Source organism: Pezoporus occidentalis, unplaced genomic scaffold (genome assembly GCF_034315485.1).
Source record: "Pezoporus occidentalis ecotype Australia unplaced genomic scaffold, CSIRO_AGI_Poc_V1 ctg72, whole genome shotgun sequence".
Lineage (NCBI taxonomy): Eukaryota > Metazoa > Chordata > Aves > Psittaciformes > Psittacidae > Pezoporus > Pezoporus occidentalis.
The window spans coordinates 1,741,314-1,764,683 of NW_026916072.1; the positions used below are offsets into that span (position 1 = coordinate 1,741,314).

The window sequence follows — 23,370 nt, forward strand, 5'->3', positions numbered from 1 at the left end:
TCCCATGAACTCTTTGCATTATGTGAAAGTTGCAGTTAATGGAAATAACAAGTCTCATTCTAATGTACACACCTGGTGCAGCAGACAACCAATTAGCTCTTACAATAGCATGTTCAGAGGTTCTGCTCCAAGACTGAAACTGTGTGGGCTTAAACTGTTTTCTCTGCTTAAAGCATAATAGCTTTGTATGGGTCCTGCACTTCAACAGCAAAGACAGTGTTCTCTTTTTTGTCATTTAGTATTGGTAATGTACTTGAAATAAAACTGGCTTATGTTCCCACATACAGTCAGGGACTGTTGGTAATTAACAAAAGAAATTCATAGCCCCATCTCTTTTGGGCCCTTAACTACTGCTGGCTCTTTTTCTTTCAGAAGGAGGAGTGAGAGCAAAGTGCTGTCTGCTTTTGGTCTTCTTTACTTTATTGTTTTTACAGACTGAGATTTAGCTTTGCTCTCTTGTCATACGTCACAGACCAAGCCATGACGGTGATTGTTATTTTTGTTAGTATCTGAAGTATCTTTTCTGGCAGCAGCTTCTTTAGTGTGTTTTTAGCTGAGTCTGTTGTCTTACCTGCACACATGTTTATAATACAAATAATTAAGCCTATTTCGCTTCAGTTTGTCAGACCTTAGTGTGCAGGCAGCTCAGCCTGCCCAACACATGCCCATCTTCCTATCCTGTATCCATTTTTCTATCGTTATACCTCCAGGAAAGGTCTGTGCCCTGTATAATACTGTGTCATTCAATTGGTGTCTTACATTTTATTAGCATATTGATGGATTATAAAGCTCAGCAGTTTCTGTAGAAGTTATGTGAATGTGGATCTGAAACTGCAGCATGCACGTATAGAACAGCTCTTGCATTAATGCATTTCTGCTGTAGGGAGCTATTAGAGTGGCATCAGCTGAGAAGCGTCACAAACCACAGGATTATTGCTAGAGCACCACGTCACTTTTGGACACAATTAATGAAGTTACCTTCCTCTCCTTCCCAAAGCAGAAAGCCAAGAGCAGTTTCTCAGGGAAACCAGATGAATCTTTAGTTGTCTGTACTAGTTCTGCTTTCTTGCTCTTTAGTTATCCCATCATTAATATCTGAAACCTTTATATATAAAGCTAAAGAAATAAACCAGTGACATAATAGCATCATTTTAGAGTATCCTCAGAGCTATTTGCAGTGGTGTGTGCAGTGTTTGTGGGACTTCTGGAACTCCAGATGAGAGAGTGAAAGCAAAAGATCAAGAAGTCACTCACTGGCACATGTCATTCTAACGGGTTAAGGTTTCATCTTTCGTTTTATCAGGTTATTGCAGAATGCAGGGTTTTTTCTCTTGTTATTAAACTCTCTCCTTCCTTTTCATCTGTTGTAGCCGGAAAGACTACAGGGAACTCACTACTCGGTGCAGTCGGATATCTGGAGCATGGGGCTGTCACTGGTGGAAATGGCTATTGGCAGATACCCGATTCCTCCTCCTGATTCCAAGGAGCTTGAATTAATGTTTGGCTGCCCTGTAGAGGGAGATTCACCAGTCACAGAGACCTCACCCAGGCAAAGAACGCCTGGTCGACCAGTGAGCTGTAAGTTACAACAGCTTGTACATTCTTTTCTAATACCCTTTTCTGTCAGCTTCAAGGTGTTAGTATCTTCAAGCACCCCTACCACAGGAGAGTAACAATGTGCTTTTCTACTTCCGCAATTTCTCCTTAGCCTATGGACCAGACAGCAGACCCCCAATGGCAATCTTTGAGCTTCTTGATTACATTGTCAACGAGGTAATGAACTATTTACACTTGTACTTATACAGTTGTAAACTTACCCAGATACAGGCCGTGTAATTGGTAGACCTCTAGGTAGGTTGTGCTTCACCATGTATTAGTTATGCTGAATGACTGATTTATTTCTTTTTAGCCACCTCCAAAACTGCCCAATGGTGTTTTTGGTTCTGAATTTCAAGATTTTGTTAACAAATGGTGAGTACGTTTTCTGTGGCTAAGTTGGGAAGGTACACACTTGGGATCAGCCCTGCTGTCTTAATGTATCAGTAACTTGGCAGAGTCCTGTGGTAGTTTAAGCCCAGCTGGTAACCTGGTACCCCTGCAGTGTACCTTGCTGAGTACCTTACAGTGGAAGGGGGAGGAGAATTAGAAAAGGGTAAAAACCTGTGTGTTGAGATAAGAACAGTTTAATATTTGAAATAAAATACAATTATAATAGGAAATGAAGGAATAAACACTGTGACCAAACAAGTGATGCTCAATAAAAATGATCACCACCCTGCCTGTCCCTGAGCAGTAAGCAGCCCCTTCTGGCCAAATTCTCCCAGTTCATATACTGGGATGATAGTCTGTGGTATGGAATAAGACTTCAGCTAGCTCAGGGCAGCTCTCCTGGTTTTGCTTCCTCCTGGCTTCTTGTGCCTCTCCTATCTGGCAGAGCATGAGATTGAGAAGTCCTTGATCAGGGTAAGCGCTACTTAGCGAAAACTAAACCATGGTGTATTATCAGCATTGTTCTCAAACTAAAGCCAGCACTGCACCAGAGACTGGGAGGAAAATTAACTCTATCCCCGCCAAAACCAGGACAGTTCCTACTTGTGGCTATGGTAAATGTGATTTCAGTTAGTGTAATCCTCTTTCTCTGACTGCTAATGTGCCTAAAGCTCATCCTGCAGGCACCAGCTTAACAGCATATGTATCCAAAGAGAACCCCAAAGCTGAGAGGTGTTCCCCTCCTTACAATATGATTTCTGCTGCTGTATGCAACTTAGATTTCTCAGCATCGAAGACATTGTAGCACTTACGACCGATCATATGCCACAGTTCCAAAGGAGGATCTTCACTTTTGAGTAACCTTCACAGTGTTCTGCAATGACTGTTCCTTGTGATGCACAAGTCTTGCAGGCTCCACATATTTGTCTTTTTCTTTCCCAGTGTTTTACTGAACCAACAACTTTATCACAGCAACAGTTTACCCACTGATTTACTTGTCCAGTTGCACTTAAGTGATACCAGCACTGAACCAGTATATTCAGTGCTGAGGGAGGCAGTTTTACAGTTTGAGAAGTTAATTTATTAGAAGCTACATATACATATTTACTGCTACCAAATGGCACAAAAGTAATGCAACAGCCATACTTGGTACAGAGCTTGAAAAGGCTTGGGTAAAAGAAACTTGGGGGATAAAGCAGTTCCTAGTGTTGAGGTTTTGTTTAAATGGGAATTTGATCTCTCCAGCTTGGTTATAGACACTTGGTTATAGACACTCACTGCTGCCCCCATGGGGAGTTATCAGGCAATTCAGGACTTCATACCTAAAACTGTACCTGTGACAACTACAGAAGGGACTCGTGTACAGAGCCTGATTTGTTTGAGGCACTGCATTACCTAATGCTTGTATCTAGAGTGGGATCTTCTTAGACCAAAGCAGCACACCAGCATGATGTAACCTGATCTTTCCAAGATAATACATGTAATTTGTGCAACACTTTCTGTTTTCCTAGTTTAATTAAAAATCCCGCTGAGAGAGCCGACTTGAAGCAGCTGATGGTAAGTGAAAGCTCTGAACTTGAACTGAGAGCTCTTGTCCATGCAGGTTGATTCCTCAGCTGCCCTAAGATCAGGATCTGAGTGTGAGGCCCAGAGTGTAATTTGTGGCCCTTGACATAAGCAGCTCAAACAGTTTTAGCAGCAGCTGCTTTTCTGGGGCTTCTTTTCAAGGGGTTACAGGTTTCACAAGCTCCCAGGACAGGGACTGTCAAGGAGACCAAAATGAGTGGGTTTGGGAGTCTGGTAATGACAAGAAGTAGATGACCTAATGGTATGAATGAGCAAAAGAATTCTCTTTCTTGGGTTTATCCGTCAATAATAAAGTGTATAGATTATTACTTTCAGGAGGACAAGAGAACAAAATACCACTTGCTTATGGAATAGCTAAATGCATTTTAATCATCTGTTGAAAGAGAGGCAGATTTTATCCTTCGTGTCAGCTTGGCTTAGCAAAAACTATGAACTACTACACCCAACCGTGCTGCAATTGTTCTGCATGAAGTGACCTTACCAGTTTCGTTGGATCTTTCATGGCCTTAACTGTAACTCTAGCACTGAAGTTCTGCTGCAGAAAATCACGTTTCCCCTGCTGTGATCCTGTTGTACAATAAGGGTACAAAATGCAGTCAGACTCTTTTTGATTACAAAAAGCCTCTCTATGCACAAGCAGACATTTTCCAGAGTATTATCTCAAGTGGCTGAGTCACGTCCTCATTGCATACTTTGGTGTAAGTATTGTGCAGTAGGCACCGTGTAGGCAGCATTCCTCTGGAATATTGTGCCACGTGTACACTTCATATGCTGGCTATTTCCAGAACCCTGCAGAAAAGCTCTCCTGGTTGCTTCGTGTGGCTTGCCAGATCTTACAGCTAGCTTGAAAACTGCAAGTAAACTGGATTTATGCTATTGCAGGCTATTCAAAACTATTACTTAACAGATTTGTGTGCTTGAATACTGATGATGTTCTCCTCTGCTCAGATTCATGCTTTCATTAAGAGATCTGAAGCGGAGGAGGTGGATTTTGCAGGGTGGCTCTGTTCAACCATAGGCCTTAACCAACCAAGCACCCCCACACATGCTGCTGGAGTCTGAGTGCAGAAGAGCTGCTCCTGTCCTGTACATCTGTTAACAACGATGCTATTTTGGTCCTCTTTCCTCAGCTTCTACCTGTTCAGACATGTATTTCACCTCTTAAGGAAGAATGTCTTTATAGCATGTGCCAAATGGTTTTAAACTTTGTCATAAACTAATTGGTATCGTATTGGATGACATTCGTTCACTGACCAAACTGTAAGATGTCTAAGTTCCAGTGCTTGCTGATTTTAAGTGATTATGGATATTCTTTCTTAACGAAGATATCACTGAGGGTGTTTCCTCCCAGCCTGTTTGAACTTTATCAAGATCCTTTGTAAATCGTTGGTACTTCAATCATGCTTACCTGATCTCCCACGCAGAAAGGGTTAGGGATGCCCTGAACCTGTATCTGTCGAGCATGCTTCTGCTGCTGTCAAACTGTACCTGAAAGTTAGGCCTGATGGTTCCAATGTTTGTTCCGAGATCTCTCTTCACAGGTCTAGATGGGAAGAGCTCTGCATTTCTTGGAACGTCCAGGGCACTATTCTAATTGTAGACTTGTTCATATTTCTATATTTATTTTTAAAACATATCATCCTACTTGGGTTTAGTGATGTCTTTCTGATTGAGTTTTAAAAGTTAGTTCTTGGCCGTGTCCTACAGAATCGAGACAAAGATCCAGGCAGTTTTGCTTTCTTCTAACCTGAAGTTTCATGACAACTGTGTTTAGTGTCTGAAGTGTATGAAGATCCTCTATTGTTTTATTCTCTCAGATGTTTAGCAATGGGTTCTCTTAATAAATATATTATCAAATAACTTCTTGAAGCTTTTATAGAGACTTAAGACCTTAACCAAAGAGTATTACACACTCTTTCTGTATATACCCTGTTCCCTACGTTTCTGAGGGCTGTCGGAGAGAAACCTCACTCCAGAGCTTGTGTCTGTGTCACTGGCACAACTTTGTACAGCCTTCAGTGCTCAGTACTGTGCCCCCCGGGCAGGGTGTGAGAGGCTGTGGCATGGGAACATTGTGATCCACCCAGCCAAGGGCAGACCTACCTGTCTGCATCCGTCACTGCACTCATTGCTTCAGGTTCTACACTGTATAATGCTCATTTCTGCAGGTTATTTTCCCTCACAAGCCCAGCTTCCATCACCTGCTGCTGTTCCTGTACAACAGAACCAGGAGCGTGTCCTCTGCACAGAGATTTAACAGCTGTGGTGAGCAGCACTACCCAGAGTTCAGCTCCTTGACCTTTCAGAGAAGGAAATGCATGAAGTTCTTTCCCAAAAGGAATCCCCATCTGTCGGGATGTAAACTTCCACTTGGCCAACAGTATCGAGTATCGGAGAGAGACAGAATAGCCCTTCCGCCAGTGACAGTAGGAAATGACTCACTGACACAGCCGAGGCTTCCTTCAGCTGCCTTTGAATGTGACTTTTTAGTAGTGCCAAGGCTGGGTAGTGTTTAATTAAATATGTCCTGAGCTTTACATGTGAATTACACACACACAAACACACAGGCATGTTACAGTAGTACTCTTTACTGTTTGGTAATAGAAATGTGCAATATGTGAACAGCCAGCTTGACACTGAGCTCCCATTTTACATGTTTGCTCCCCAGACAAGGGTAACATGAGCACTGCAAGTCCAGGTACGTGTAGTAGGACACCCCAGGAAGCTACAGTCCAAGTAAGAGCCAGATACCCCATCTCTCCTCAGACAGCCGCAACAGCTCATGGGAAGTAGAATCCCAGGTTCTGACCACACCTGGGCTACTCAACCAATTCCCAAATCCTTTCCTGCTCTTAAAAGCAGACTTCACAAGGGTGTTGATTCTGTTTTCTCTGAGTGACACCGGAGCCAGCAACAGCCCCTACTGTTGTGCAGGCACAACCAGCAGGTAAGTGACAATGACAGCTGACAGAGTGGCTGAGTCAGGATATTACTTTTATTGTTTGTTTTTAACCAGTTTAACAGAGTTTGGATTTCTGTGTTTTAAATGAGAATGGATAAAATGAGGAGGAAAAGCATCTTGTCTGTCCATGAGCAGCAGTTACAGTGCTTTTCGTGCCATTAAAGAAATGAGAGGGCACTCACTTCCCATTTTATAACCAAGTTCTTAAACTCCTCCTTGAAGATCACTTGAAAGCAGAAGGTGGAATTGCATTATTTACAAGTTGCTAAGGGAAAAAGTAAGTAACAGTGCTCAAAAAGCACTAGTTCTGTATTACAAGTAGCATGTATGATTTGTGGATGAGTACAAGGCTCTTGGCTGCTAGTCTGAGAGAGCACAAAGTAGGAAACACTTCACTGTGTTGGTCCAAGCTGCCAATATGGTAGAGCACCAGGAGGTACAGAAAGAGGAAGGAATAAACCTTGTGCTCAGGTGAGAACATGGAAGCCAGGAGCCTGGACATGGCTTTTCCCACCTCCCAGTTGAGGCAGATGAGGTCAAAACACAATCACTGGGTCAACCCCAGCCTCTGTGGCCTGGTTTCATTTCTCAGCATCAGGAAATAAGAACAAACTTGCTGGTCACAATACATGTTAAATTAGTCTGACTCAATGACCTTCCCAAGCCCCAGCCACGGATGCAGTAAGCTACATTAGGTTTTAAATAGGGAAGGGATTACGCTACATGTTTGTATGGCAAATGTTCATTCTTTTAATGTCTATGACATGACATTTGCATGTTCCAAGTGTAACTGCACCAGACCTCGTGTCCTGCATGTCCTGCAGTTTGTATCTATGCACAGGACAAAATGGTGAGTTTGAATGAGGCAGAAACGCCTGAGTCTGTATGAAAACCATCTCAGGTTTTCTTCCGTCAAGAATCAGATTCCTCCTCCTCTTCCTCCTCTCCATGATCTTGAAGACTTAAGTGTAACTCGGTTTGGTTGATGGCAGCCTCGTTGTCCATCTGCCCAAGAGTCTGTCAGGGTAAGAGCGTCACAATCAGTTCTATAACTACAAAGCAATGTGAACGAGGTCAACAAGAAGAACTTGAACCGCAGCCCCCCCAGTTGCTCACAGGCACTGCTGTCACCTCGGTGCCACCCCTGGAACTCCCCATCCCCCTGTTCTCCCCCTGCAAAGCCTTCCCTCACCTTCTGAACCTCCTCTGCTGCTGTGGAGGAAGGGACGGTCCCATTCTCCTCTCTGGACCGGATCATGGACTGCAGGGCCAGCTCCTCCACCTGCAGCACGGGCACACTGACACCTCTGCAGCAATGACTCAATAACACCACAGAATGTTTGTGTTGGAAGGGGCCTTAAAGCTCATCCAGTTCCAGAGCAGCTTGCGCCAAGCCCTGTGTCCAACCTGGCCTTGAGCACTGCCGGGGATGGGGCAGCCACAGCTCCTCTGTGCCAGCGCCTCCGCACCCTCACAGGGAAGAGCTTCTGCCTACGGTCCGTGTAACGTGGCTCTCCCTCTGCCCGCGCCCTCGGTGTCTATGATCACACGCAATCGGTCACGTGATCTCCAGCACCCCCCGGCCGCTCTCAGTGCCGGGGCCGCCCCGTTCCCCCCCCCGCACCCGGTCCCGGTCCAGGCCCCCCCCCGCCGCCCGCGCACCCTGAGCCGCGTGAGCTGCTCGCGCAGCGCCGCCTTCACGCGCAGCAGCGTCTCCTCCTCCCTGCGCAGCTCCTGCAGCCGGCTCAGCATCTTCCGCCGCGCGCCAGCCCGCCCCGCTCACGTCACCGCGCCCCGCCGCAGCGCCCCCTGGCGGGGCGGAGGACGCGCAGCCACGTGGTCCTCCGCGCTTCGAACGTTTCCGGGCAGCGGCTGCCACCGTGCGGCCGGTTCCGGTCACAGCCCCACGATTAAAACGGGAAACGGACAAACTCCGGCTCCAGCGGGGGAAGGGAAAGACCTCCCCCCGGCCCCCCCCCCCGCCCCGCATCCTTTCCCCTCCGAACACACGACAAACACAACACCGGCGCTCTGCTCCAAGAGGATTTATTGCCGGTGATCCCGGACAGAGCCGGGCACGCTCCCGCGGGAAGCCGCCCGCCTCATGCTTTAGCCTTGGTCTTCGCAGGGGCCTTGGCTGCGGGGGTCTTGGCTGCAGAGGCCTTGGCTGCAGGGGCCTTGGCTGCAGGGGCCTTGGCCTCAGGGGTCTTGGCTGCGGGCTCTGCCGGGACCTTGGCTGCCAGCTTGGCCTTGGCTTTCTTCTCCTCCTTAAGTTTATGCTGCAAAAAGAAAGACAAAACGAGATGATGAGGACATCCCTGAGGTACCGACCCCACTGCGCCTGGCCCCGGCGCACTCACGTTCTGTGCGTGGCGCAGGATGGTGTTGCGCCGCATTGTCTTGGCGTACGGGTTCAACTTGATCATGATTCTCAGATTCTTCAATGGGTTCTTCTTCAGGACCCTGCGGCGAATCTTCTTCCTGTGGAGAACACATCCATAGCGTAGCACCAGCTCAGGCCACAACCGACATTCCGCTCAGTTTTCACTGAGGTTTGAGGAATTGTAATTCCTTGTATTTGTACCCAAAATGTAACCTAAACCCAGCCCCCCCACCTGAGGGATTTAGGCAACTGGGGAAGTTGCCCATTCATAGATAAATCCCTTACTTTGGAGCACGCAGGGCCTTCTGAATTTCCTGGCTTCTCATGATTCTTCCAATGTCCGTGTTGGTCATCTTGTGCATGGGCAGGCTGTGAAACAAACATTCATCCTGTCAGTCACAGAATCCCAGACTGGTTTGTGTTGGAAGGGATCTTAAAGCTCACGGAGTTCCAGCCCCCTGTCATAGGCAGGGACACCTTCCACTAGAGCAGCTTGCTCCAAGCCCGTGTCCAACCTGGCCTTGAGCACTGCCAGGGATGGGGCAGCCACAGCTTCTCTGGGCACCCTGTGCCAGGGCCTCAGCACCCTCACAGGGAAGAGCTTCTGCCTAAGGTCTAATCTGGGTCTGGAACTCTCCCATCCCATCCTGTCCACACTCACTTGTAGTCGCTCTTGAGCGTGGCAGCTTTGCGCCAGGTGCCGTACAGATCATCCAGCTTGCGGAAGGCACTTTCTGTCCAAATGCAGAAACGCCCAACGTGGCCCCCTGGAGCGAGTCTGAGCAGGTTCAGCTTGTTCACATCGAGGAGAGTGATTCCTACAGGAAAACAGGCGAACCGATCCCGTCAGCTTGTGATTAAAATCAAGGAATGGAGGACTACACTCTGAACAGACACGGAAGTCCACAGAAACAGAGAGAGGCTTCTTCAGCAAGTCAGAACTTCCACAAAATCATGTGTTTCAGAAACACGGACCAGTGAAGTGGAATCTCATCATTCCAGGCAGTCTCCCAACAAAGAGTCGGCACATCCGAAGTTAAGTTACCTGGGATATTCCGGAAAGCTCTGATGATCCCATTGTCCTCGTTGTAGATGATGCAGGGTCCCCTGCGCTGGATGCGACGGCGGTTCCTCATCTTACCCTTCCCAGCTCGCATCCGCTGGGAGGCATAAACCTATGGAAAAGCAACAAGGTGAGTATTCCATGGAGTCTCAACCCCACCAGTCAGGCAAAATCAAACGGCTTCAGTCAGAACTTCACAATCATCACTGTGGATCTGCAACACGGACCAGTGAGGAGTTCATCATTCTTCAGAGATGAGAATGGATTCCTACTGCAGGGTCTTATCACCTGGGGCTCCCTCAAAAACACCACCTTATAAACTCACCTTTTTGATGTCATTCCAAGCTTTAAGCTTCTTAAGAAGGAGAACAGCTTCCTTGGTTTTCTTGTAACTCTCAACTTTATCTTCAACAACCAGAGGAAGTTCTGGAATCTCCTCAATCCGGTGGCCTAGTGAGGGTTTTACAAGACAGGGAGTTACCCACTGACCCTGGCCACAAGCATTTCTCCATGTTATTGACTTGTATGCGCAGAAATGGTACAAAATCACCAGAAGTGGAAATTGAATTAATGATCTGATATTCAGGCAAAATAACTACAGCAGTGAAGTCTCACATGCCTGCCTTGGGCAGAACCTGCTGTACCTGAGTAACTACTAAGCAAATCTTTGGCTTCCATGAGCAGTAATCAAACTGAACTGCCATGTGAGTCCCAATTCAGTTTTTATAAACACAAGATTTGTGTCAGCAACACAAAGAAAAGCACCTTCCCAACTTCCAACACTGCACAACTGCAAAGTGCCTTCCCACGTTGTAACTAACCAAACCACTCCGCACAAAAGAATGCACAGTCTCTCAACTCTTTAGAAGCTAATTCAGTTACCCAGGAGAAACATTCTGAGTAATCACATAGTCACTGATGCTGCTCAGGCAAGGTAAAGCCTTTCCAGAGACAGTATTCCCACCTTTGGACATGACGAGAGCTGGAAGAGCAGATGCAGCCAGGGCAGAGCAGATGGCGTAACGCTTTTGAGTTGTGTTCACCCTCCGGTGCCAGCGCCGCCAAGTCTTGGTGGGGGCAAACATGCGGCCTCCACGACACATCTAGGCATGGACTGTTAAGAACCACCTTGTTGAAGCTTCTCTCTCTAGTGTGGCACTTGGATCCTTGCTCAGCATTAAGTGTTCGTCACCCACCTGCACCAGGACACTTGACAGCAGGCAACTGTCACCCAGCACAGAGTAGGACGCAAATTACGACATCATGGCAGGATAGGGCATCATGCGATGCACAACATCCCCTTCTGCAGTGGGGATCAATGGGGGCTGCTGCTCATTAAAACCCGGCTGGATTTGCATACAGAAAGTTCTAATCACATCATTAATTTCCTAAACCTGGTTATCCACTGTAGATTACGACTGCCTCAAGCAGAAGGTTCTGTTTTATTTAGATACTTAATTGTTCTGCTTGATGGCAGCAGCTATGAAAGGATACATTTCCAAAGGCACCCTGACCAGAGCGGTGAGTTCCACCCCCTCGTACTCGAGGAATACGAGCAACAGCTCTCCCAGTGCCCCAAGATTCAGCACTGGTCTGATGACCTGGAATAGACAGATTTTCACTCAGAACAGTGACAACAGAGGAGTTTTCCCAAACACGAATAAGCTGAATCCAGGAGCAGCCATCAGAACTTCCACTGTTATCATGTGTCTCAGAAACACGGACCAATGAAGTGGAATCTCATCATTTCAGCAAAACAAATCCCGATCTGAGCAGGGTAGTTAATTCTTACCATACGAAAGACCTGCTTATTACAATCAAGTACATTAACATACTAATTTCTAAGCCTGGCCCTCAGTTTGGAGATCTGAATGGGCACTGCTGTTCCTAGCAGGCTAACATGTTTATGTGAAATACTTTCATCAATAAGTGCATGTTCCTAGTACAGATTTCTTGGGAAGCAGAGGGTGTCTGCACCTACAAGCTGCCGAAGCAACGCTAACAAATGCCATCTGCACAGGTTTTTTCTTGACAGATGCCTCAGGCAAGTCTCAACACAGAGCAAGGATTATTAAACGGGGGTTTTCATCGCACCTCCTATACAGAATCCCACTGACAGCACTTGTCATTTCCATTCTGGATCTGCTTCAGTTTTAGCCCACCTACACCACAGGCGAGGCCTACCACCGGTGTTCCCATCCATCCATACCTGCAAGCTCACTGACAGCGTAGGGCTGCCGGTTGTTCTTGCGCAGGTTGGTGTGAACGAAGTTCACAACGTCGGGGCGGATGGGAGCCTTGAACACAGCGGGCAGGGTGACATTCTTGCCCAATGCTTCCCCCTTCTCAGAGTACACAGAAATCAGTGGGCGAGCGCAAGCCTGGGAAAGGAAAAGGATGCACAATTAAGCACAAGTAAAGTTAAGTTTCTTGCATTCACCATTCCCATCCATCCACTATTGCTCAGAATGAAGGGGTCTTCAGCTCAGCAGTGCCAGCACGCTGACAGCAGGCAACTGTCGCTGAGCACTGGATAAGACGCAAATTACATCATCATAGCAATAATCTTCACATAACATAGTGCCCCTCAGCACAATCCACGGCCAGAAAACTATACCTGAGCTTTTAAGTTCAACAGATCTCCAAGTCACTTGGGTGACATTAACCTAGAACTGAATCCTTGGGTAACAATTTAGTAACCTTCGGTAATCCCTGCCTGTGGCAGGGGGCTAGAATCCAACCCAAACCGTTCTGTTTTGGAATAACAAAAAAGGCAGAAACAAAAGCTACTTATAAAAAACATTCTTCTGACTCCATGTGGCTGCCAAAGCTTCCGTGTGGCTTCGTTCTCCTTTAGAGAAATAAGTGAGGAAACCAGAGAAGCCCTGCTAGGCGGCGATACAGGCCCCATCTCCCACACGGACCGTGAAAGGGTGACTTTCAGCGGACCAAGCCAAGCCCTCGGCCGCGATCCCCTCTGCCACCCTCCCCGGGCCCCCTTCACCCGGCCGGGCCTCCCCACACGGGCTCCACGCGGCAAGCCGAGGGCTGACGGCTCCAAAATGGCGGCCGGCAGGCCGGCCCACGCCTCCAGCCCTAGGGCTGCCCGCGGCACGACCCGGCACAGCTCTGCTCGCCGGGCCTGGCTCCCACCAGCCTGAACCCACCGCCCGCCTCAGTGACAGCCCCGACCGCGCCCGGCTGCCGCGGCCTGCGCCTCACCATGGTGGCGGCGCGGAGCGGATCGTGCTCCCGCCCGACTCCGCCGAGGCCCCAACCGGAAAAGGAAGGACACTTTACTCCCCGTTCAGTATGAGCGATGTTCTTCCGCACCCTACCCCCACCGCCGTCCGCCGTTCCGCCAGTCCGTCCCCTACCCTCACCTCTGCCTGAGCCCCTGCGGCTATGTCACGACATGCGATGTCCCTCCGAAGGCCTCTGTCGCGCTCAGTCTCCTCTCAAACAGAGGGACTCTTTTCTGGCGGAAGGATCCGGCGTGACGAGTCACCCTGCCTCAAAGAAATGTAGTGCCGGGGGGGCGGGTGAGGCGCGCAGTTCGGTTGTGGCGGGCGGCGGTCATGGTGGTGGAGCAGCGGTGGCGGGGTGCGGTCGGGCTGTACCAGTCCCTGCTCCGGTGAGGCTTTGCCAGAAGCAGCGGTCTCTGCCTGCAGGGGCCTCTGCTTAGGGGAGGGGGTGGCTGAGGTGGGGGTATCGAGTGGGTCTTGTGTGAGAGGCTGCAGGGGCTCTGTTTGTAGGACCGTGTTGTTTTTATGCAGTTCATTGTTTAATGAGGAACGCTGAGGAAAAAAAATGCATGTACGTTAAGTGTTAACGTACTTTCAACGTTTTCTTTCAGGATATATGAAGAAGGAAGGGAAAGTATCCCTGAACATCCGTATCTCTTAGAGGTAAACACATATATGAAAATATAGTCACGTAACCTGAGTGTGTCTGTTTAAAATACTCAGCCACTGATTAGCGGCTGAGGCATGTGTGAGAATATGGCGTAAAAACGAAAATTTACCTCAGCGACACCTCTTAAATCCATCTCTATCTTAGGGTTAAATCCGCCTGTCTTAGGGCGGAGAGACGCGGGCCTCGGTGCCGCCTTCCCGGTCGCCGCCAGCCCTCTCTGCCCTTCTTATTCCTCCGTTCCACCTGCTGCTCGGTACTTGGTAGGAATTAAGTTGTTCAAAATGACTGTATGGGTCAGGTGAGAGTGTTACTGGGTGGCGGCCCAGTGGAGTGCAGAAGGTGCGCAGTGGAGCTGTGTGGGGAGGAAACAGCTGCTGCTGCAGTGGCTGCTCTCAGGTAGCGTTTTCATGCCTCAAACTCGCAGCTTCTGATGGCATGCTTTTTATTTAAGTAATTTTAGGGGGAATGGGCTATCTGTATGAAAATGGGAATTGCTTCTAGTAGCTTTTGGAGCATAGCAATGGCTGGAGAGCGTCAGTGCTATTTAGTTGTATTAATCTTGGAATTTATATGAGCTTGGTAATAGTTTGAAAATAAAATCAGGGACTGTTGAAGTATACAGTAATATGAAAACCAAACTAGTTGCAAAGGATCAAACAATACTTTTCTGGGCATGGAAAAGCCCAAAGACAGATTGGTCTTCCTTCATTCTTGAGTTATTTAATGTCTCCAGACTTTGTTTAGAGTTCTCACGAGACATTAAGAGAAGTGATCGCTATTTAATGTTACTTTAAATAAGTGTTTTCCATCTTAAGATGTCTGGTAAGTGCAGTTGTGACAACAAGGATCCCTTATATATCAAGATATCTGAAGTTTTGTTGATCAAATCAAACTTCAGCTTCTCATAGAATCAACCTGTTAGAGATTAAATTTTCCACATTGGTGAGCAAAAAATTGTTGCATTTCTGCAGCTGATTCGATTCCACCAACAGCAGGCAGGAACTGTGTTTTCCTGAAGTCAGCCAGCCTTAGATAAGTGAACAGTTGTAATAGGGTTGGGAAACAGTTCATCGAATTAGTTACCTTTGCCATTTCTGGTATAAAAAATGTGCTGGAATGCAGTATTTACATGTAGTGTATTTAAAAAGTTTAACTGTTTTCTTTTTCAGAGTGATGTAGAGATCTGTTTGATTGGTGATAGTTGTGAAAGTCCCGTTGAAAGATTTTGGCATGGAAACACTATGATTTATGTTTTGCAGAAAGCAGTAAGTGTACGTGCTGTTGATTAATCCACACTTTTCACACACCTTCCGTTTTTTTACATATCTAATTATTTCTCTTAAAGAGACCCAGTGAAGACAGTGACTCCATGGAAGAATCAAAAGCAGATGCCTCTGTGCTTTTAACAAAGGAGAATTCTGGACCAGTGCCTCTTTCTGTCAGAAGAGCAAAGTAAGTGTCATCAGATGTCATATTTTTTTTGTCTCTCTTCCCAATATTCAGAACCTGTATTATTTTGAATTCCCCCAAGTTAAACTACGCATTAGTTGAGTGAGGAGATATGACTGCTTTTCATCTTGTAAAATGGCCTCTCCTGGCTAATAGTATTCCCACAAAGCACCTGAAGTCCAGGTATTGGGAAGGCACTTGCGAGCTGTCCTGTGAGGTCAGTGGGACTGGCTGGGTGTAGGAGAGCAAAGAAAGCTGTAACAAGAGGATTATGAGACTGCATTCTTTTTGCAGAATGATTTAATGTCCGCTAACAAAGCGTGATAAACACAGGTTCGGTTTTACGTAGGGTTGGATTTAGCTGTATTTTGCTGGCATCTTATTTTTTTCCCCATTTGTATTTTCAGACAGTTGATTTCCTTGTTTACCATGGTTCAAAATCCAAACATGACCCACTTGAAGCTAGGTGAAGTGGTTGTGCTTCCTCCCCTCTGGATAAGGTGTGACGGTTCTGATCCTGAACATACCTGTTGGCTTGGAGCTGAGCCTCTCAAAGCTGGAAACAAAATCATGGGGATCAATTTGCATATGGTTACATGTGATGGTAAGGTTATAATGACACATAATAAAATATGGAAGGCTTAAAACTGTGGGAATGTCGATGTAGCAATGCCAAAGTTGTCTGTTGTGGGGTGTTGGCTTGGTACTGCCTTGCTTTGAAAGTAAGGGAAGGTGGGCGGGGGAAGGAAAAAGAAGTTCCGAATTTGAATTGTGCGAAATGTTTGGGTTTTTTTATTTTTTTTCTCTCCTAGGTCCTACAGCTGATAAAACCTGTTTTGCAAACCTGGGAGAGCTCAAAATGCAACATAAAATAATGCATCATTCATCTGTCGTAAGTTTTTACGGTCTGTCAAGTTTCCAGTCTAAGTGTTAAAACTCTGGTTTTGGATTTATGATGCTGGTTTTGGGAAGCTTTATAGATTCTATTTAAAAACTCACCTAAGTACGAGTCCATAATATAAGTCTCTCCTGAAGTAACATTTGAGCTCCTTGTGTTGTAATGAATTTTTCTGATATTAGCCCTTTCTGTGTGTGTGTGAAATGCTTTTAAAGTGATTTTTTGCATGCATAAAAACCAAGCAGTGTTGTATTTTTTTTGATTTTTAAACCTGTTCATCCTAGGTGACAACAAAAGGATTTGCTCAGTATGAACTTCTCAGAGCTGCTGCACTGGAGGACACAATTGTAGAATCTGAAATCAATATTTCTGTTGATATTACATGGAATACTGTTGATAAGATTCTGGACACACCCCCACTAATTTCAGCTGCCACACTGGTAAGTCAAGAAGGAAGAAGCAAGCAAACCCGAGCTCTTTACACTACTCATGACATAAGCCATGTAAAGGATGGAAAATAAGCTTAACTCTTGATACTTGTGCGACTGTCTAAGCAACACAAGCGTTTAAAGTCTAAATTACCAGTTGTGCTGAAATGCATTTCACTAATGACAGTTTTAGGACAGTTGGTTTCTAAGGCTTGACACTGACATAAACTTCCTGGAACTTTCAGAATATTGCCCTGGAGCCTGGGGACCCCAGAAGTCCTGTGTATCAGCTATACAGAGAACTGCAGTTTCTCCTTGTAAGTATAAGTGAGAAGTTTGAGTTTTAGGTTTACATGGAATGGTGATTTTTATGTGTTAATTTATTTAAAACTTCACCAGATGTTTCAAGGGTAACTTTTATTTTCGAATAAACTTTGAGTTCAGTTTTGGGAACCTTGAATACAAAGAGGACTCATGAGCACCCAAGCCAGGAAATTCAAGAAGTTTCTGAGGTCATGGCTGGCTGTACAGAGGGAGATGTGTGATTCTTGGGGACGTTAACTGCTTTTTGAAGTATGACTTGCAGAACCTCATGCAAGAACTGATTTGTGTTGTTTCGATGTTCATGCTGCCTTTAGGCTTTGGCCGAAGGTTTGAAGACAGGTGTGACCAAGTGGCCTGAGCCATTAGAGCCTGAATCTGCTGTTGAACTAGTCCAGGAATTTCTGGCTGGTAATTGCTGTTTCTTACATGGGGAGATGGGGAGGGAGGGATGGCACATTTCACAGAAGTAAAAGGAAATTCCACATGTGCCAAATGTCCCTTCGGTGGTGGAAAACTATTTTGATGATGTCTTAAAGCATCCAAAATGACTGATTCCTTCTGAAAACTGTGGTGAACACTGTGTGTCTTGTCAGAAGTTTTAAGGTACTAGAAACCAAATCTAATAAGGGAATCAGACGCAGGGATGCAAAAGCTTTTCAAGCACAACTGTAAAATTTTTGGTATGTAGATTAAGCTTGGACAAAACATAAACCAGACAAAAGATAAACCAGATGAAAACTCTCAAGAAATCATGTAGAAGAAAGCCAGACACTTAACAGGCCACCTGCTGCTCCTTACTGCTTCCACACTGGCACTTCACAAGGCAATACTCAGATAACAGCATGTAGTAAAGGTATATGGCAAAAATGCAGGGCTTGTAAGAAATACTAAGAAATTCTATCTTCAGACTATGTCCTTGCCCAGTAAAACCCATTTCTAAATGGATACATTTGGTCTGTTAGCCATCTGGTCAGGGTATTTGTTTGTGATGATATTTGGATGATTGGTTTGATTATACTTTTTTCTTCCATAGTGGTGAAATTTATTTTTCTCCTCTACTAGATTTAAAGAGGAAGCTGGATGGATGTTGTGTGTCTGGAAACAGAGACGGAATGGAGGTATATCTGATTTCCTACTGATTATTTTGTCAGCTTTTTACCCTTATAACCACTGTAGTTACTGCAAATTTTGACTTGCGTAATATCTTCTCTAATATATAGTATTTATGTTCTATCATTAATTTGCTTTTCTTGACTAATGTAATGCTTTTGGGCCAATTTAATGGTATCAGTGGGGTATCTGTCTTATTTATCTAGGGGTTTAATATATTCTAAAGCAATGGAGAAATTCAGATTCAGATTTCCTTTTCAGTCTACAAGAAAAGATTTGGGTCTTTTCCTTATTGAAAGGGAACTTGTGTATCACTAAGCTAAAAATCAGATGTGTTTTGTATTGGCTAAACCGGAAATAATTAGGATGGGGATGACAAGAGTTTTTTGTTCTGAGAACCTATTTATGTATTCATTTTAGTCTCCAAGGGCACTGCTGGTTGTACATACAGTTATTTAATCATGTTAAGTTCAGTGTAACACAGGTTGTTCTGAGCTAGTGCTTGCTAGGCTCTATTCTTGCTATTTACCAATGCTCTATGCATCGTGTCATTGTAAGGAGAGAAGGATCATCTTGAGAGGTTTTTATTAGACAGTTTGTTTGAGCTTTACTTGGCTGTGATCCAAAGCCTTTCTGATGGTAGGCTTCACTTCTTGGTCCAAAGGTAGCAATTATCCAATGTGATAGTTCTGAATGGAATTAGTCTCAGTTTTAAATAAAACTATGCTTCCAAACTACTATGCAGAGTAGTTTCTAGGTGGTAGTTTCCCTGGAAAAGGAGGAAAAATTAGTGATGCATCCTATTTTGATCTCTGGAGGAAAGTTAAATTCCCAAGGCCTTTCAACGTTAGACATCCTGTCTTACTTAAGACCAACTAATTTTTTTAGAAAATCCAATGTGACACAGAGGCAGTGGACAGTTCAATAAAATCTATCTTCAGTGAGCGAGGAGACCTGGATTTTGCTGAACAATTATGGTGCAAAATGAAATGTAAGTGTATTGTGGGGTTTTGCCTCATCTGGTTTCCGTTAGTTCTTCTGTTCTCTGTGTCTACTATTCTGTGTTGCTTTCTCAGTGAAATGAATATGAATTTCTCTCGGTTTTAAGGACTAAGCTTTTCAGAAAATTATCAACAGTTTTGTCTTTTCCTCAAAGAGCCAATTTTAGGTATGTGAGTTGATTTACTTTCTTGCAACATAAAAAGGTAGAGCAACATCTAGCAGCAGATATTGTATTTCATTTTATTTGTAAAAGGTACAAAGCAATTGCTAACACTCAGGTGCTCTAAAGCAGAAAGCTTTAGAAATTGTCCTTCTAGATCTGAAGGACATGGGACATCTTTTAAGTTGATAAAGCTGCATATAAATATCATTCTTGTAATACCATTCATGGTCCTTCAGTAAAATATATTTCTATTATTACTATTTTTTCAGATCACTTAACAGAAATAACTTTTGTTAAGCTGTTCCAGAGATTATAATAAGTCCTTTCTGTTTGAGGGATTGATTTATGTGTCTTTTTAATCGCATTCATTCCCCTTGAGTGCAGCAACTGTTCAGTTAAGTTTATAGAAGTATGTTGATCTTCAATGTCTATAGAGAGAATGTAGCTAAAATGTGTTCTATGACAATCTGCCTCTGCTGTGTGCTGTTCTCCAGCAGTCACACACAGTTCAGTGGTCTCTTTTGGTCATAGTTTCTTTAGAGTAACCCTTTTTAAAGTCATGATATGGATTGATAAAATATTGCACCCTTTTTTTTTCTTTAAGGTGTCAGTTCCTATCAGGAGTTGATGGCATGTTTCACACTGATCCTGGAATCCCTGGAACGTGGGGAGATACAGCCCTGGGTATGTATTTGTATTTAACAATAAGTTTGTACTTGTATTTTACAGTAAACATTAACATTTTGAGTTGTTTGAAGTACAGTATAGTTCTTGTCACTTTATTGCCCCTCATTTGTGTTGTATTGTTTTCAAATTACTTTGAGGTGTCGCAGGTTGCCCCTGTGTCTGTGGTGGTGTACTTCTAACTGACTGTTATGTTATTTTGTACACAGTTACATCACAAGAAAACCTTTCTAATTTTCAGATTCATCAAGGGAGTAGCAGTTTGCTGAGCAAATTGATTCAACAGTCTTACCATGGAAAGATGGAGGCTGTTTCTCTCACTGGCATCACTCCAATTCAAATGCTCTTGGAGATCGGTTTGGATAAGATGAAGAAGGATTATGTCAATTTTTTCATAGGTAAGCCTGGTAGCTGTTAACATGGTTAGAATTCAAGAGGAGAGGTATTCTGTGCAGGAAACAATGACGGTTTGGGTAAACTTGATCTCGCTTCTGCTCCCATCTGCTGAAAGGCTGTTTCCAGCCTCCTTTAGTCATTGTATTTTGCAGTTGTATATGGCTGCAAAAATAAAAAAAAGTAATTTGTTTTAAAATAACTATAACTTGTATGATTGTGTGCTGCTTTTCTCAAATTGAGATCTGAGTATTTCCCTATTATAATTTGGTTTGGGGTTGGCCTGGGTTCAGCTGTAAATTATGTTTGTTCTTCCTAGCAGCTGGTGCAGTTGCTGAACCCAGGACAGGGGTGCTTTTCTGAATCCGTAGGAGGAGTTTGTGTTTTAACATTGTTATTAAACCCTTTCTTTTCCTTTATTGCTTCATTTCTTTTTTGCTTTGTCATCCTGTTTTCGTTCTTTGTTTCACTTGCTTTTGCATTTTCACTATTTGTAAACCTGTATGTCCCAAGAAGAGGGGTTGTCTTCAAATATGTGGTTTCTTCACTGTGCAGGATTGGTTGTAAGTAAAAGAACACCCCTGCCATGTGACTTTACAGGTTTTTTTCCTTGTCTTTAATGAGTAATCATGTCAATAAATAATGTTGCAGTCCTAGTGACTCTTCTTTGGTAAAATTCCCCATTTGATTACCTGAATGGTATTTCTACTTCATCTGACACTATGTAGTAAGTTTTAATTCTGTTGCTTGTTTTTGTTTTTTTTTCTCCTGCTTATTTCACAGGCCAGGAACTTGCAACATTGACCTATTTGGTAAGATGCTTTATTTTTTAAGCTCTGAAAGCAGTGTAGAGTACACTTAGCTGATGGGGGGTTGCAGTCATTCCTGTAAGCTGAGAAACTGTATTGCAAATCATGAGGATGGAACAACGTACCGCAGAAACATCCATGTTGTTTCGTTAGTCATATATGACTTCCTAGGTATCTGATATGGGTGGCTGTCAGGCAGGACAGAGAACTTCTGTTCATACTTGGATAGCATGGAACATAGTTCTGAGCCTGCTGGGCTGTTCTTAAAATTTTGCCATCTCAAAAGAAGCAGGAAAATGATTTTAGTACCCTGAGACTGTGTTGTGTGCTTGTAGACATTGAGTGTCCAGTTAAGAGCAGAAGCTTTTTTGCTGTTCCAGGATTACTTCATTTCCACATCAGTGGATTTACAAGAACAAGTTCATCGTGTTCAAAAGCTTCACCATATGTTGGAAATAATGGTCAGCTGCACAGTCCTACTTCAGTTAAAACACGAGAACCTCTTCCCTTTGACACAGTAATTATTGCATTTTACTTCTTGCTCTTGAAATGACAATAAGAAATAATTCTTTTCAGCAGTTGTAAAGGCACTCTCTTTACAAAGCAGCCCTCCTTAATGTTGATGATAATGAGACTGCAGAAGGAGCAGCTGGATCTTCCTGCTAAATTTTGCTTTGTGACTAAAATGGAAAATGAAAGGAAATAATAAAATCTGAGAGTATAGTTCATGTTACACAAGGTTTATGCAGTGCCGCATAAGCATTCCTCCAAAGTAACCAATTGTTGTCTATTGTAGAATCTGCATGAAGTATTATAGAGAGAATCCTCTAGATGAGAAGCATGTGTTTCAACTGCCCATTGGCTCGGCTCTTGTCAAGAAGTTCTATCAAGAGTAAGAGAACCCTCAATGTTTGCAGCATTAAAATTGAGATGTGACTGAATACCTTGACTGAATTGGGACTGGTTTTGGTATTCTCTCAGCAGTCCCCCAGAAGTGTGGAAGGTGGATATAAGTAGTGGGCATGGACCGAAGGAGGTTAAAACATCATGGCAAGTTAGTACTAATCCTCCAGTTGAACATATGACGTCAAACAATACAAGTAAGGAGTGTTTGTGGCAAAATGAAATAATAAAAGTAGACACTTGAATCAAATTTGGCTTTTATACTGGGTTCAGTGCGTCTGAGATTTTTCTTACTCAAGCTTGTCAGCTAAAGAAAAATGATGTTTTGTTTTTTATTGAAAGGCTGAAACGATATTTATAGAATGTGAGAGTTTCAGAAAGTAGTGACTTTTCTGCCTCTCACCTTTGCTGTGTTATGTTTTTAGAATTAAAATGACAGAAGCGTGAGAATGGGGAAGAATTAAGCATGTAGACTGGTACAGAAATAGCCTTTTGGGGTGAGGTTTGCTACAGGGTAATGCTTTGGTAAAGCTTTCCTGTCAGTTTTTGTCAGGAAGTGATTCTTACAGTAAAAGTATTGAAACCAGTTCTTGAAGCTGCTGCATGACCCAATCTCTACAATTTCTCTTTCCAAGGACAGTGGCTAATCCCATTTTTATTCTTTCTTTTATGCAGGTTTCTTATCCGATTCCACAGTTAATGCAAGCACCCAAGACAGAATGTATTTTATTACAGTGGTCAAGTGCAGTCAGGTGCATTTCAGATAAATGCGTGTTTCTCTGCAGGCAGGCTCTTGAAAGGTACAGTAAAGATGAAAGCTCAGTATTATCTGTGTCCCAACAGTATATTTAGAAACACTCTGTGATTTGAAGAACAATACATCTGCCTGAGTTATTTGCTTTAGTGTGCTTCAAGTGTGACTGACATACATGGACATAATTCCTCTGTCTGCATCCAGTTTGTTATAAATGTTGTGCAATAATGACTGTATGGGATAATTATTTTGAAAATATAGTAGATATTTTTGTTCACTTATTTACAAGCGTTCAATAAAGTGTTGCACTTTGGGGTTTCAGATCTTCTTTTTATTTAAGAATGTAGTCAGATAATGTTCAAAGGGTGAATTAAGCCAACAGAACAAGCAATACTGTCATGTTTTCCTGGTGTCGCGTGCCATTTCATCCTCCAGGTATATCTGGAAAGCTGTTCAGGGCAGTGTGGACTTCTGACAGTTAGGTTTCCTTTGTCCCTGTACTTATGCATCGGAGTATTCTTGGATTTACTTCTCTTTCCAGATTATTTTTTCCC

The 23,370-nt window shown here is 44.1% G+C and overlaps 4 protein-coding genes and 4 non-coding genes across 14 annotated transcripts in view; 2 read left to right on the forward strand and 6 right to left on the reverse strand.

The window, feature by feature from the left end:
- The window catches only part of MAP2K1 (mitogen-activated protein kinase kinase 1), a 33,455-nt gene extending 28,019 nt beyond the window's left edge, over positions 1–5,436 (forward strand). The window contains exons 7-11 of the mRNA XM_062601778.1: positions 1,371–1,578; positions 1,709–1,773; positions 1,910–1,971; positions 3,501–3,546; positions 4,525–5,436. Coding sequence (XP_062457762.1) covers positions 1,371–1,578; positions 1,709–1,773; positions 1,910–1,971; positions 3,501–3,546; positions 4,525–4,638 — 495 coding nt within the window. The 3' untranslated portion in view covers positions 4,639–5,436. The remainder of the gene's footprint in view (positions 1–1,370; positions 1,579–1,708; positions 1,774–1,909; positions 1,972–3,500; positions 3,547–4,524) is intronic.
- A 1,657-nt stretch (positions 5,437–7,093) lies between these two features.
- On the reverse strand, positions 7,094–8,356 carry SNAPC5 (small nuclear RNA activating complex polypeptide 5). Its single transcript, XM_062642572.1, has 3 exons — positions 8,201–8,356; positions 7,731–7,820; positions 7,094–7,555 (listed from the first exon to the last, which is right to left on the reverse strand). The coding sequence occupies exons 1-3, from the start codon at positions 8,288–8,290 to the stop codon at positions 7,451–7,453; spliced, it is 285 nt and encodes a 94-aa protein (XP_062498556.1). The 5' UTR covers positions 8,291–8,356; the 3' UTR covers positions 7,094–7,450.
- A 212-nt stretch (positions 8,357–8,568) lies between these two features.
- RPL4 (ribosomal protein L4) lies at positions 8,569–13,368 on the reverse strand. Its single transcript, XM_062601777.1, has 10 exons — positions 13,207–13,368; positions 12,194–12,365; positions 11,479–11,585; positions 10,949–11,087; positions 10,310–10,434; positions 9,967–10,096; positions 9,583–9,739; positions 9,207–9,290; positions 8,899–9,019; positions 8,569–8,817 (listed from the first exon to the last, which is right to left on the reverse strand). The coding sequence occupies exons 1-10, from the start codon at positions 13,207–13,209 to the stop codon at positions 8,641–8,643; spliced, it is 1,215 nt and encodes a 404-aa protein (XP_062457761.1). The 5' UTR covers positions 13,210–13,368; the 3' UTR covers positions 8,569–8,640.
- On the reverse strand, positions 9,853–9,923 carry LOC134155037 (small nucleolar RNA SNORD18). The gene has a single exon (XR_009961406.1). It is a non-coding gene; the product is annotated as a small nucleolar RNA SNORD18 (small nucleolar RNA).
- Positions 11,153–11,253, reverse strand: LOC134155038 (small nucleolar RNA SNORD16). Its single transcript, XR_009961407.1, has one exon. It is a non-coding gene; the product is annotated as a small nucleolar RNA SNORD16 (small nucleolar RNA).
- LOC134155036 (small nucleolar RNA SNORD18) lies at positions 11,665–11,736 on the reverse strand. Its single transcript, XR_009961405.1, has one exon. It is a non-coding gene; the product is annotated as a small nucleolar RNA SNORD18 (small nucleolar RNA).
- Positions 12,445–12,545, reverse strand: LOC134155039 (small nucleolar RNA SNORD16). The gene has a single exon (XR_009961408.1). It is a non-coding gene; the product is annotated as a small nucleolar RNA SNORD16 (small nucleolar RNA).
- Positions 13,369–13,515: 147 nt separating the features above from the next.
- On the forward strand, positions 13,516–23,210 carry ZWILCH (zwilch kinetochore protein). 7 transcript variants are annotated; one of them, XM_062601772.1, is made up of 18 exons: positions 13,523–13,618; positions 13,841–13,892; positions 15,069–15,170; positions 15,245–15,351; positions 15,756–15,952; positions 16,161–16,240; positions 16,531–16,686; positions 16,920–16,991; positions 17,313–17,406; positions 18,061–18,116; positions 18,997–19,099; positions 19,878–19,957; positions 20,199–20,355; positions 21,134–21,162; positions 21,540–21,676; positions 21,956–22,051; positions 22,144–22,259; positions 22,738–23,210. In XM_062601772.1, the coding sequence occupies exons 1-18, from the start codon at positions 13,563–13,565 to the stop codon at positions 22,827–22,829; spliced, it is 1,782 nt and encodes a 593-aa protein (XP_062457756.1). In that variant the 5' UTR covers positions 13,523–13,562; the 3' UTR covers positions 22,830–23,210. The 7 variants fall into 7 exon arrangements, 5 of the variants coding, with proteins under 5 accessions (XP_062457760.1, XP_062457756.1, XP_062457755.1 ...); XM_062601771.1 differs by having other exon boundaries at positions 13,525–13,618; positions 22,141–22,259; XM_062601773.1 differs by having other exon boundaries at positions 13,525–13,618; positions 15,069–15,164; positions 22,141–22,259.
- The last annotated feature ends 160 nt before the right edge of the window (positions 23,211–23,370 follow it).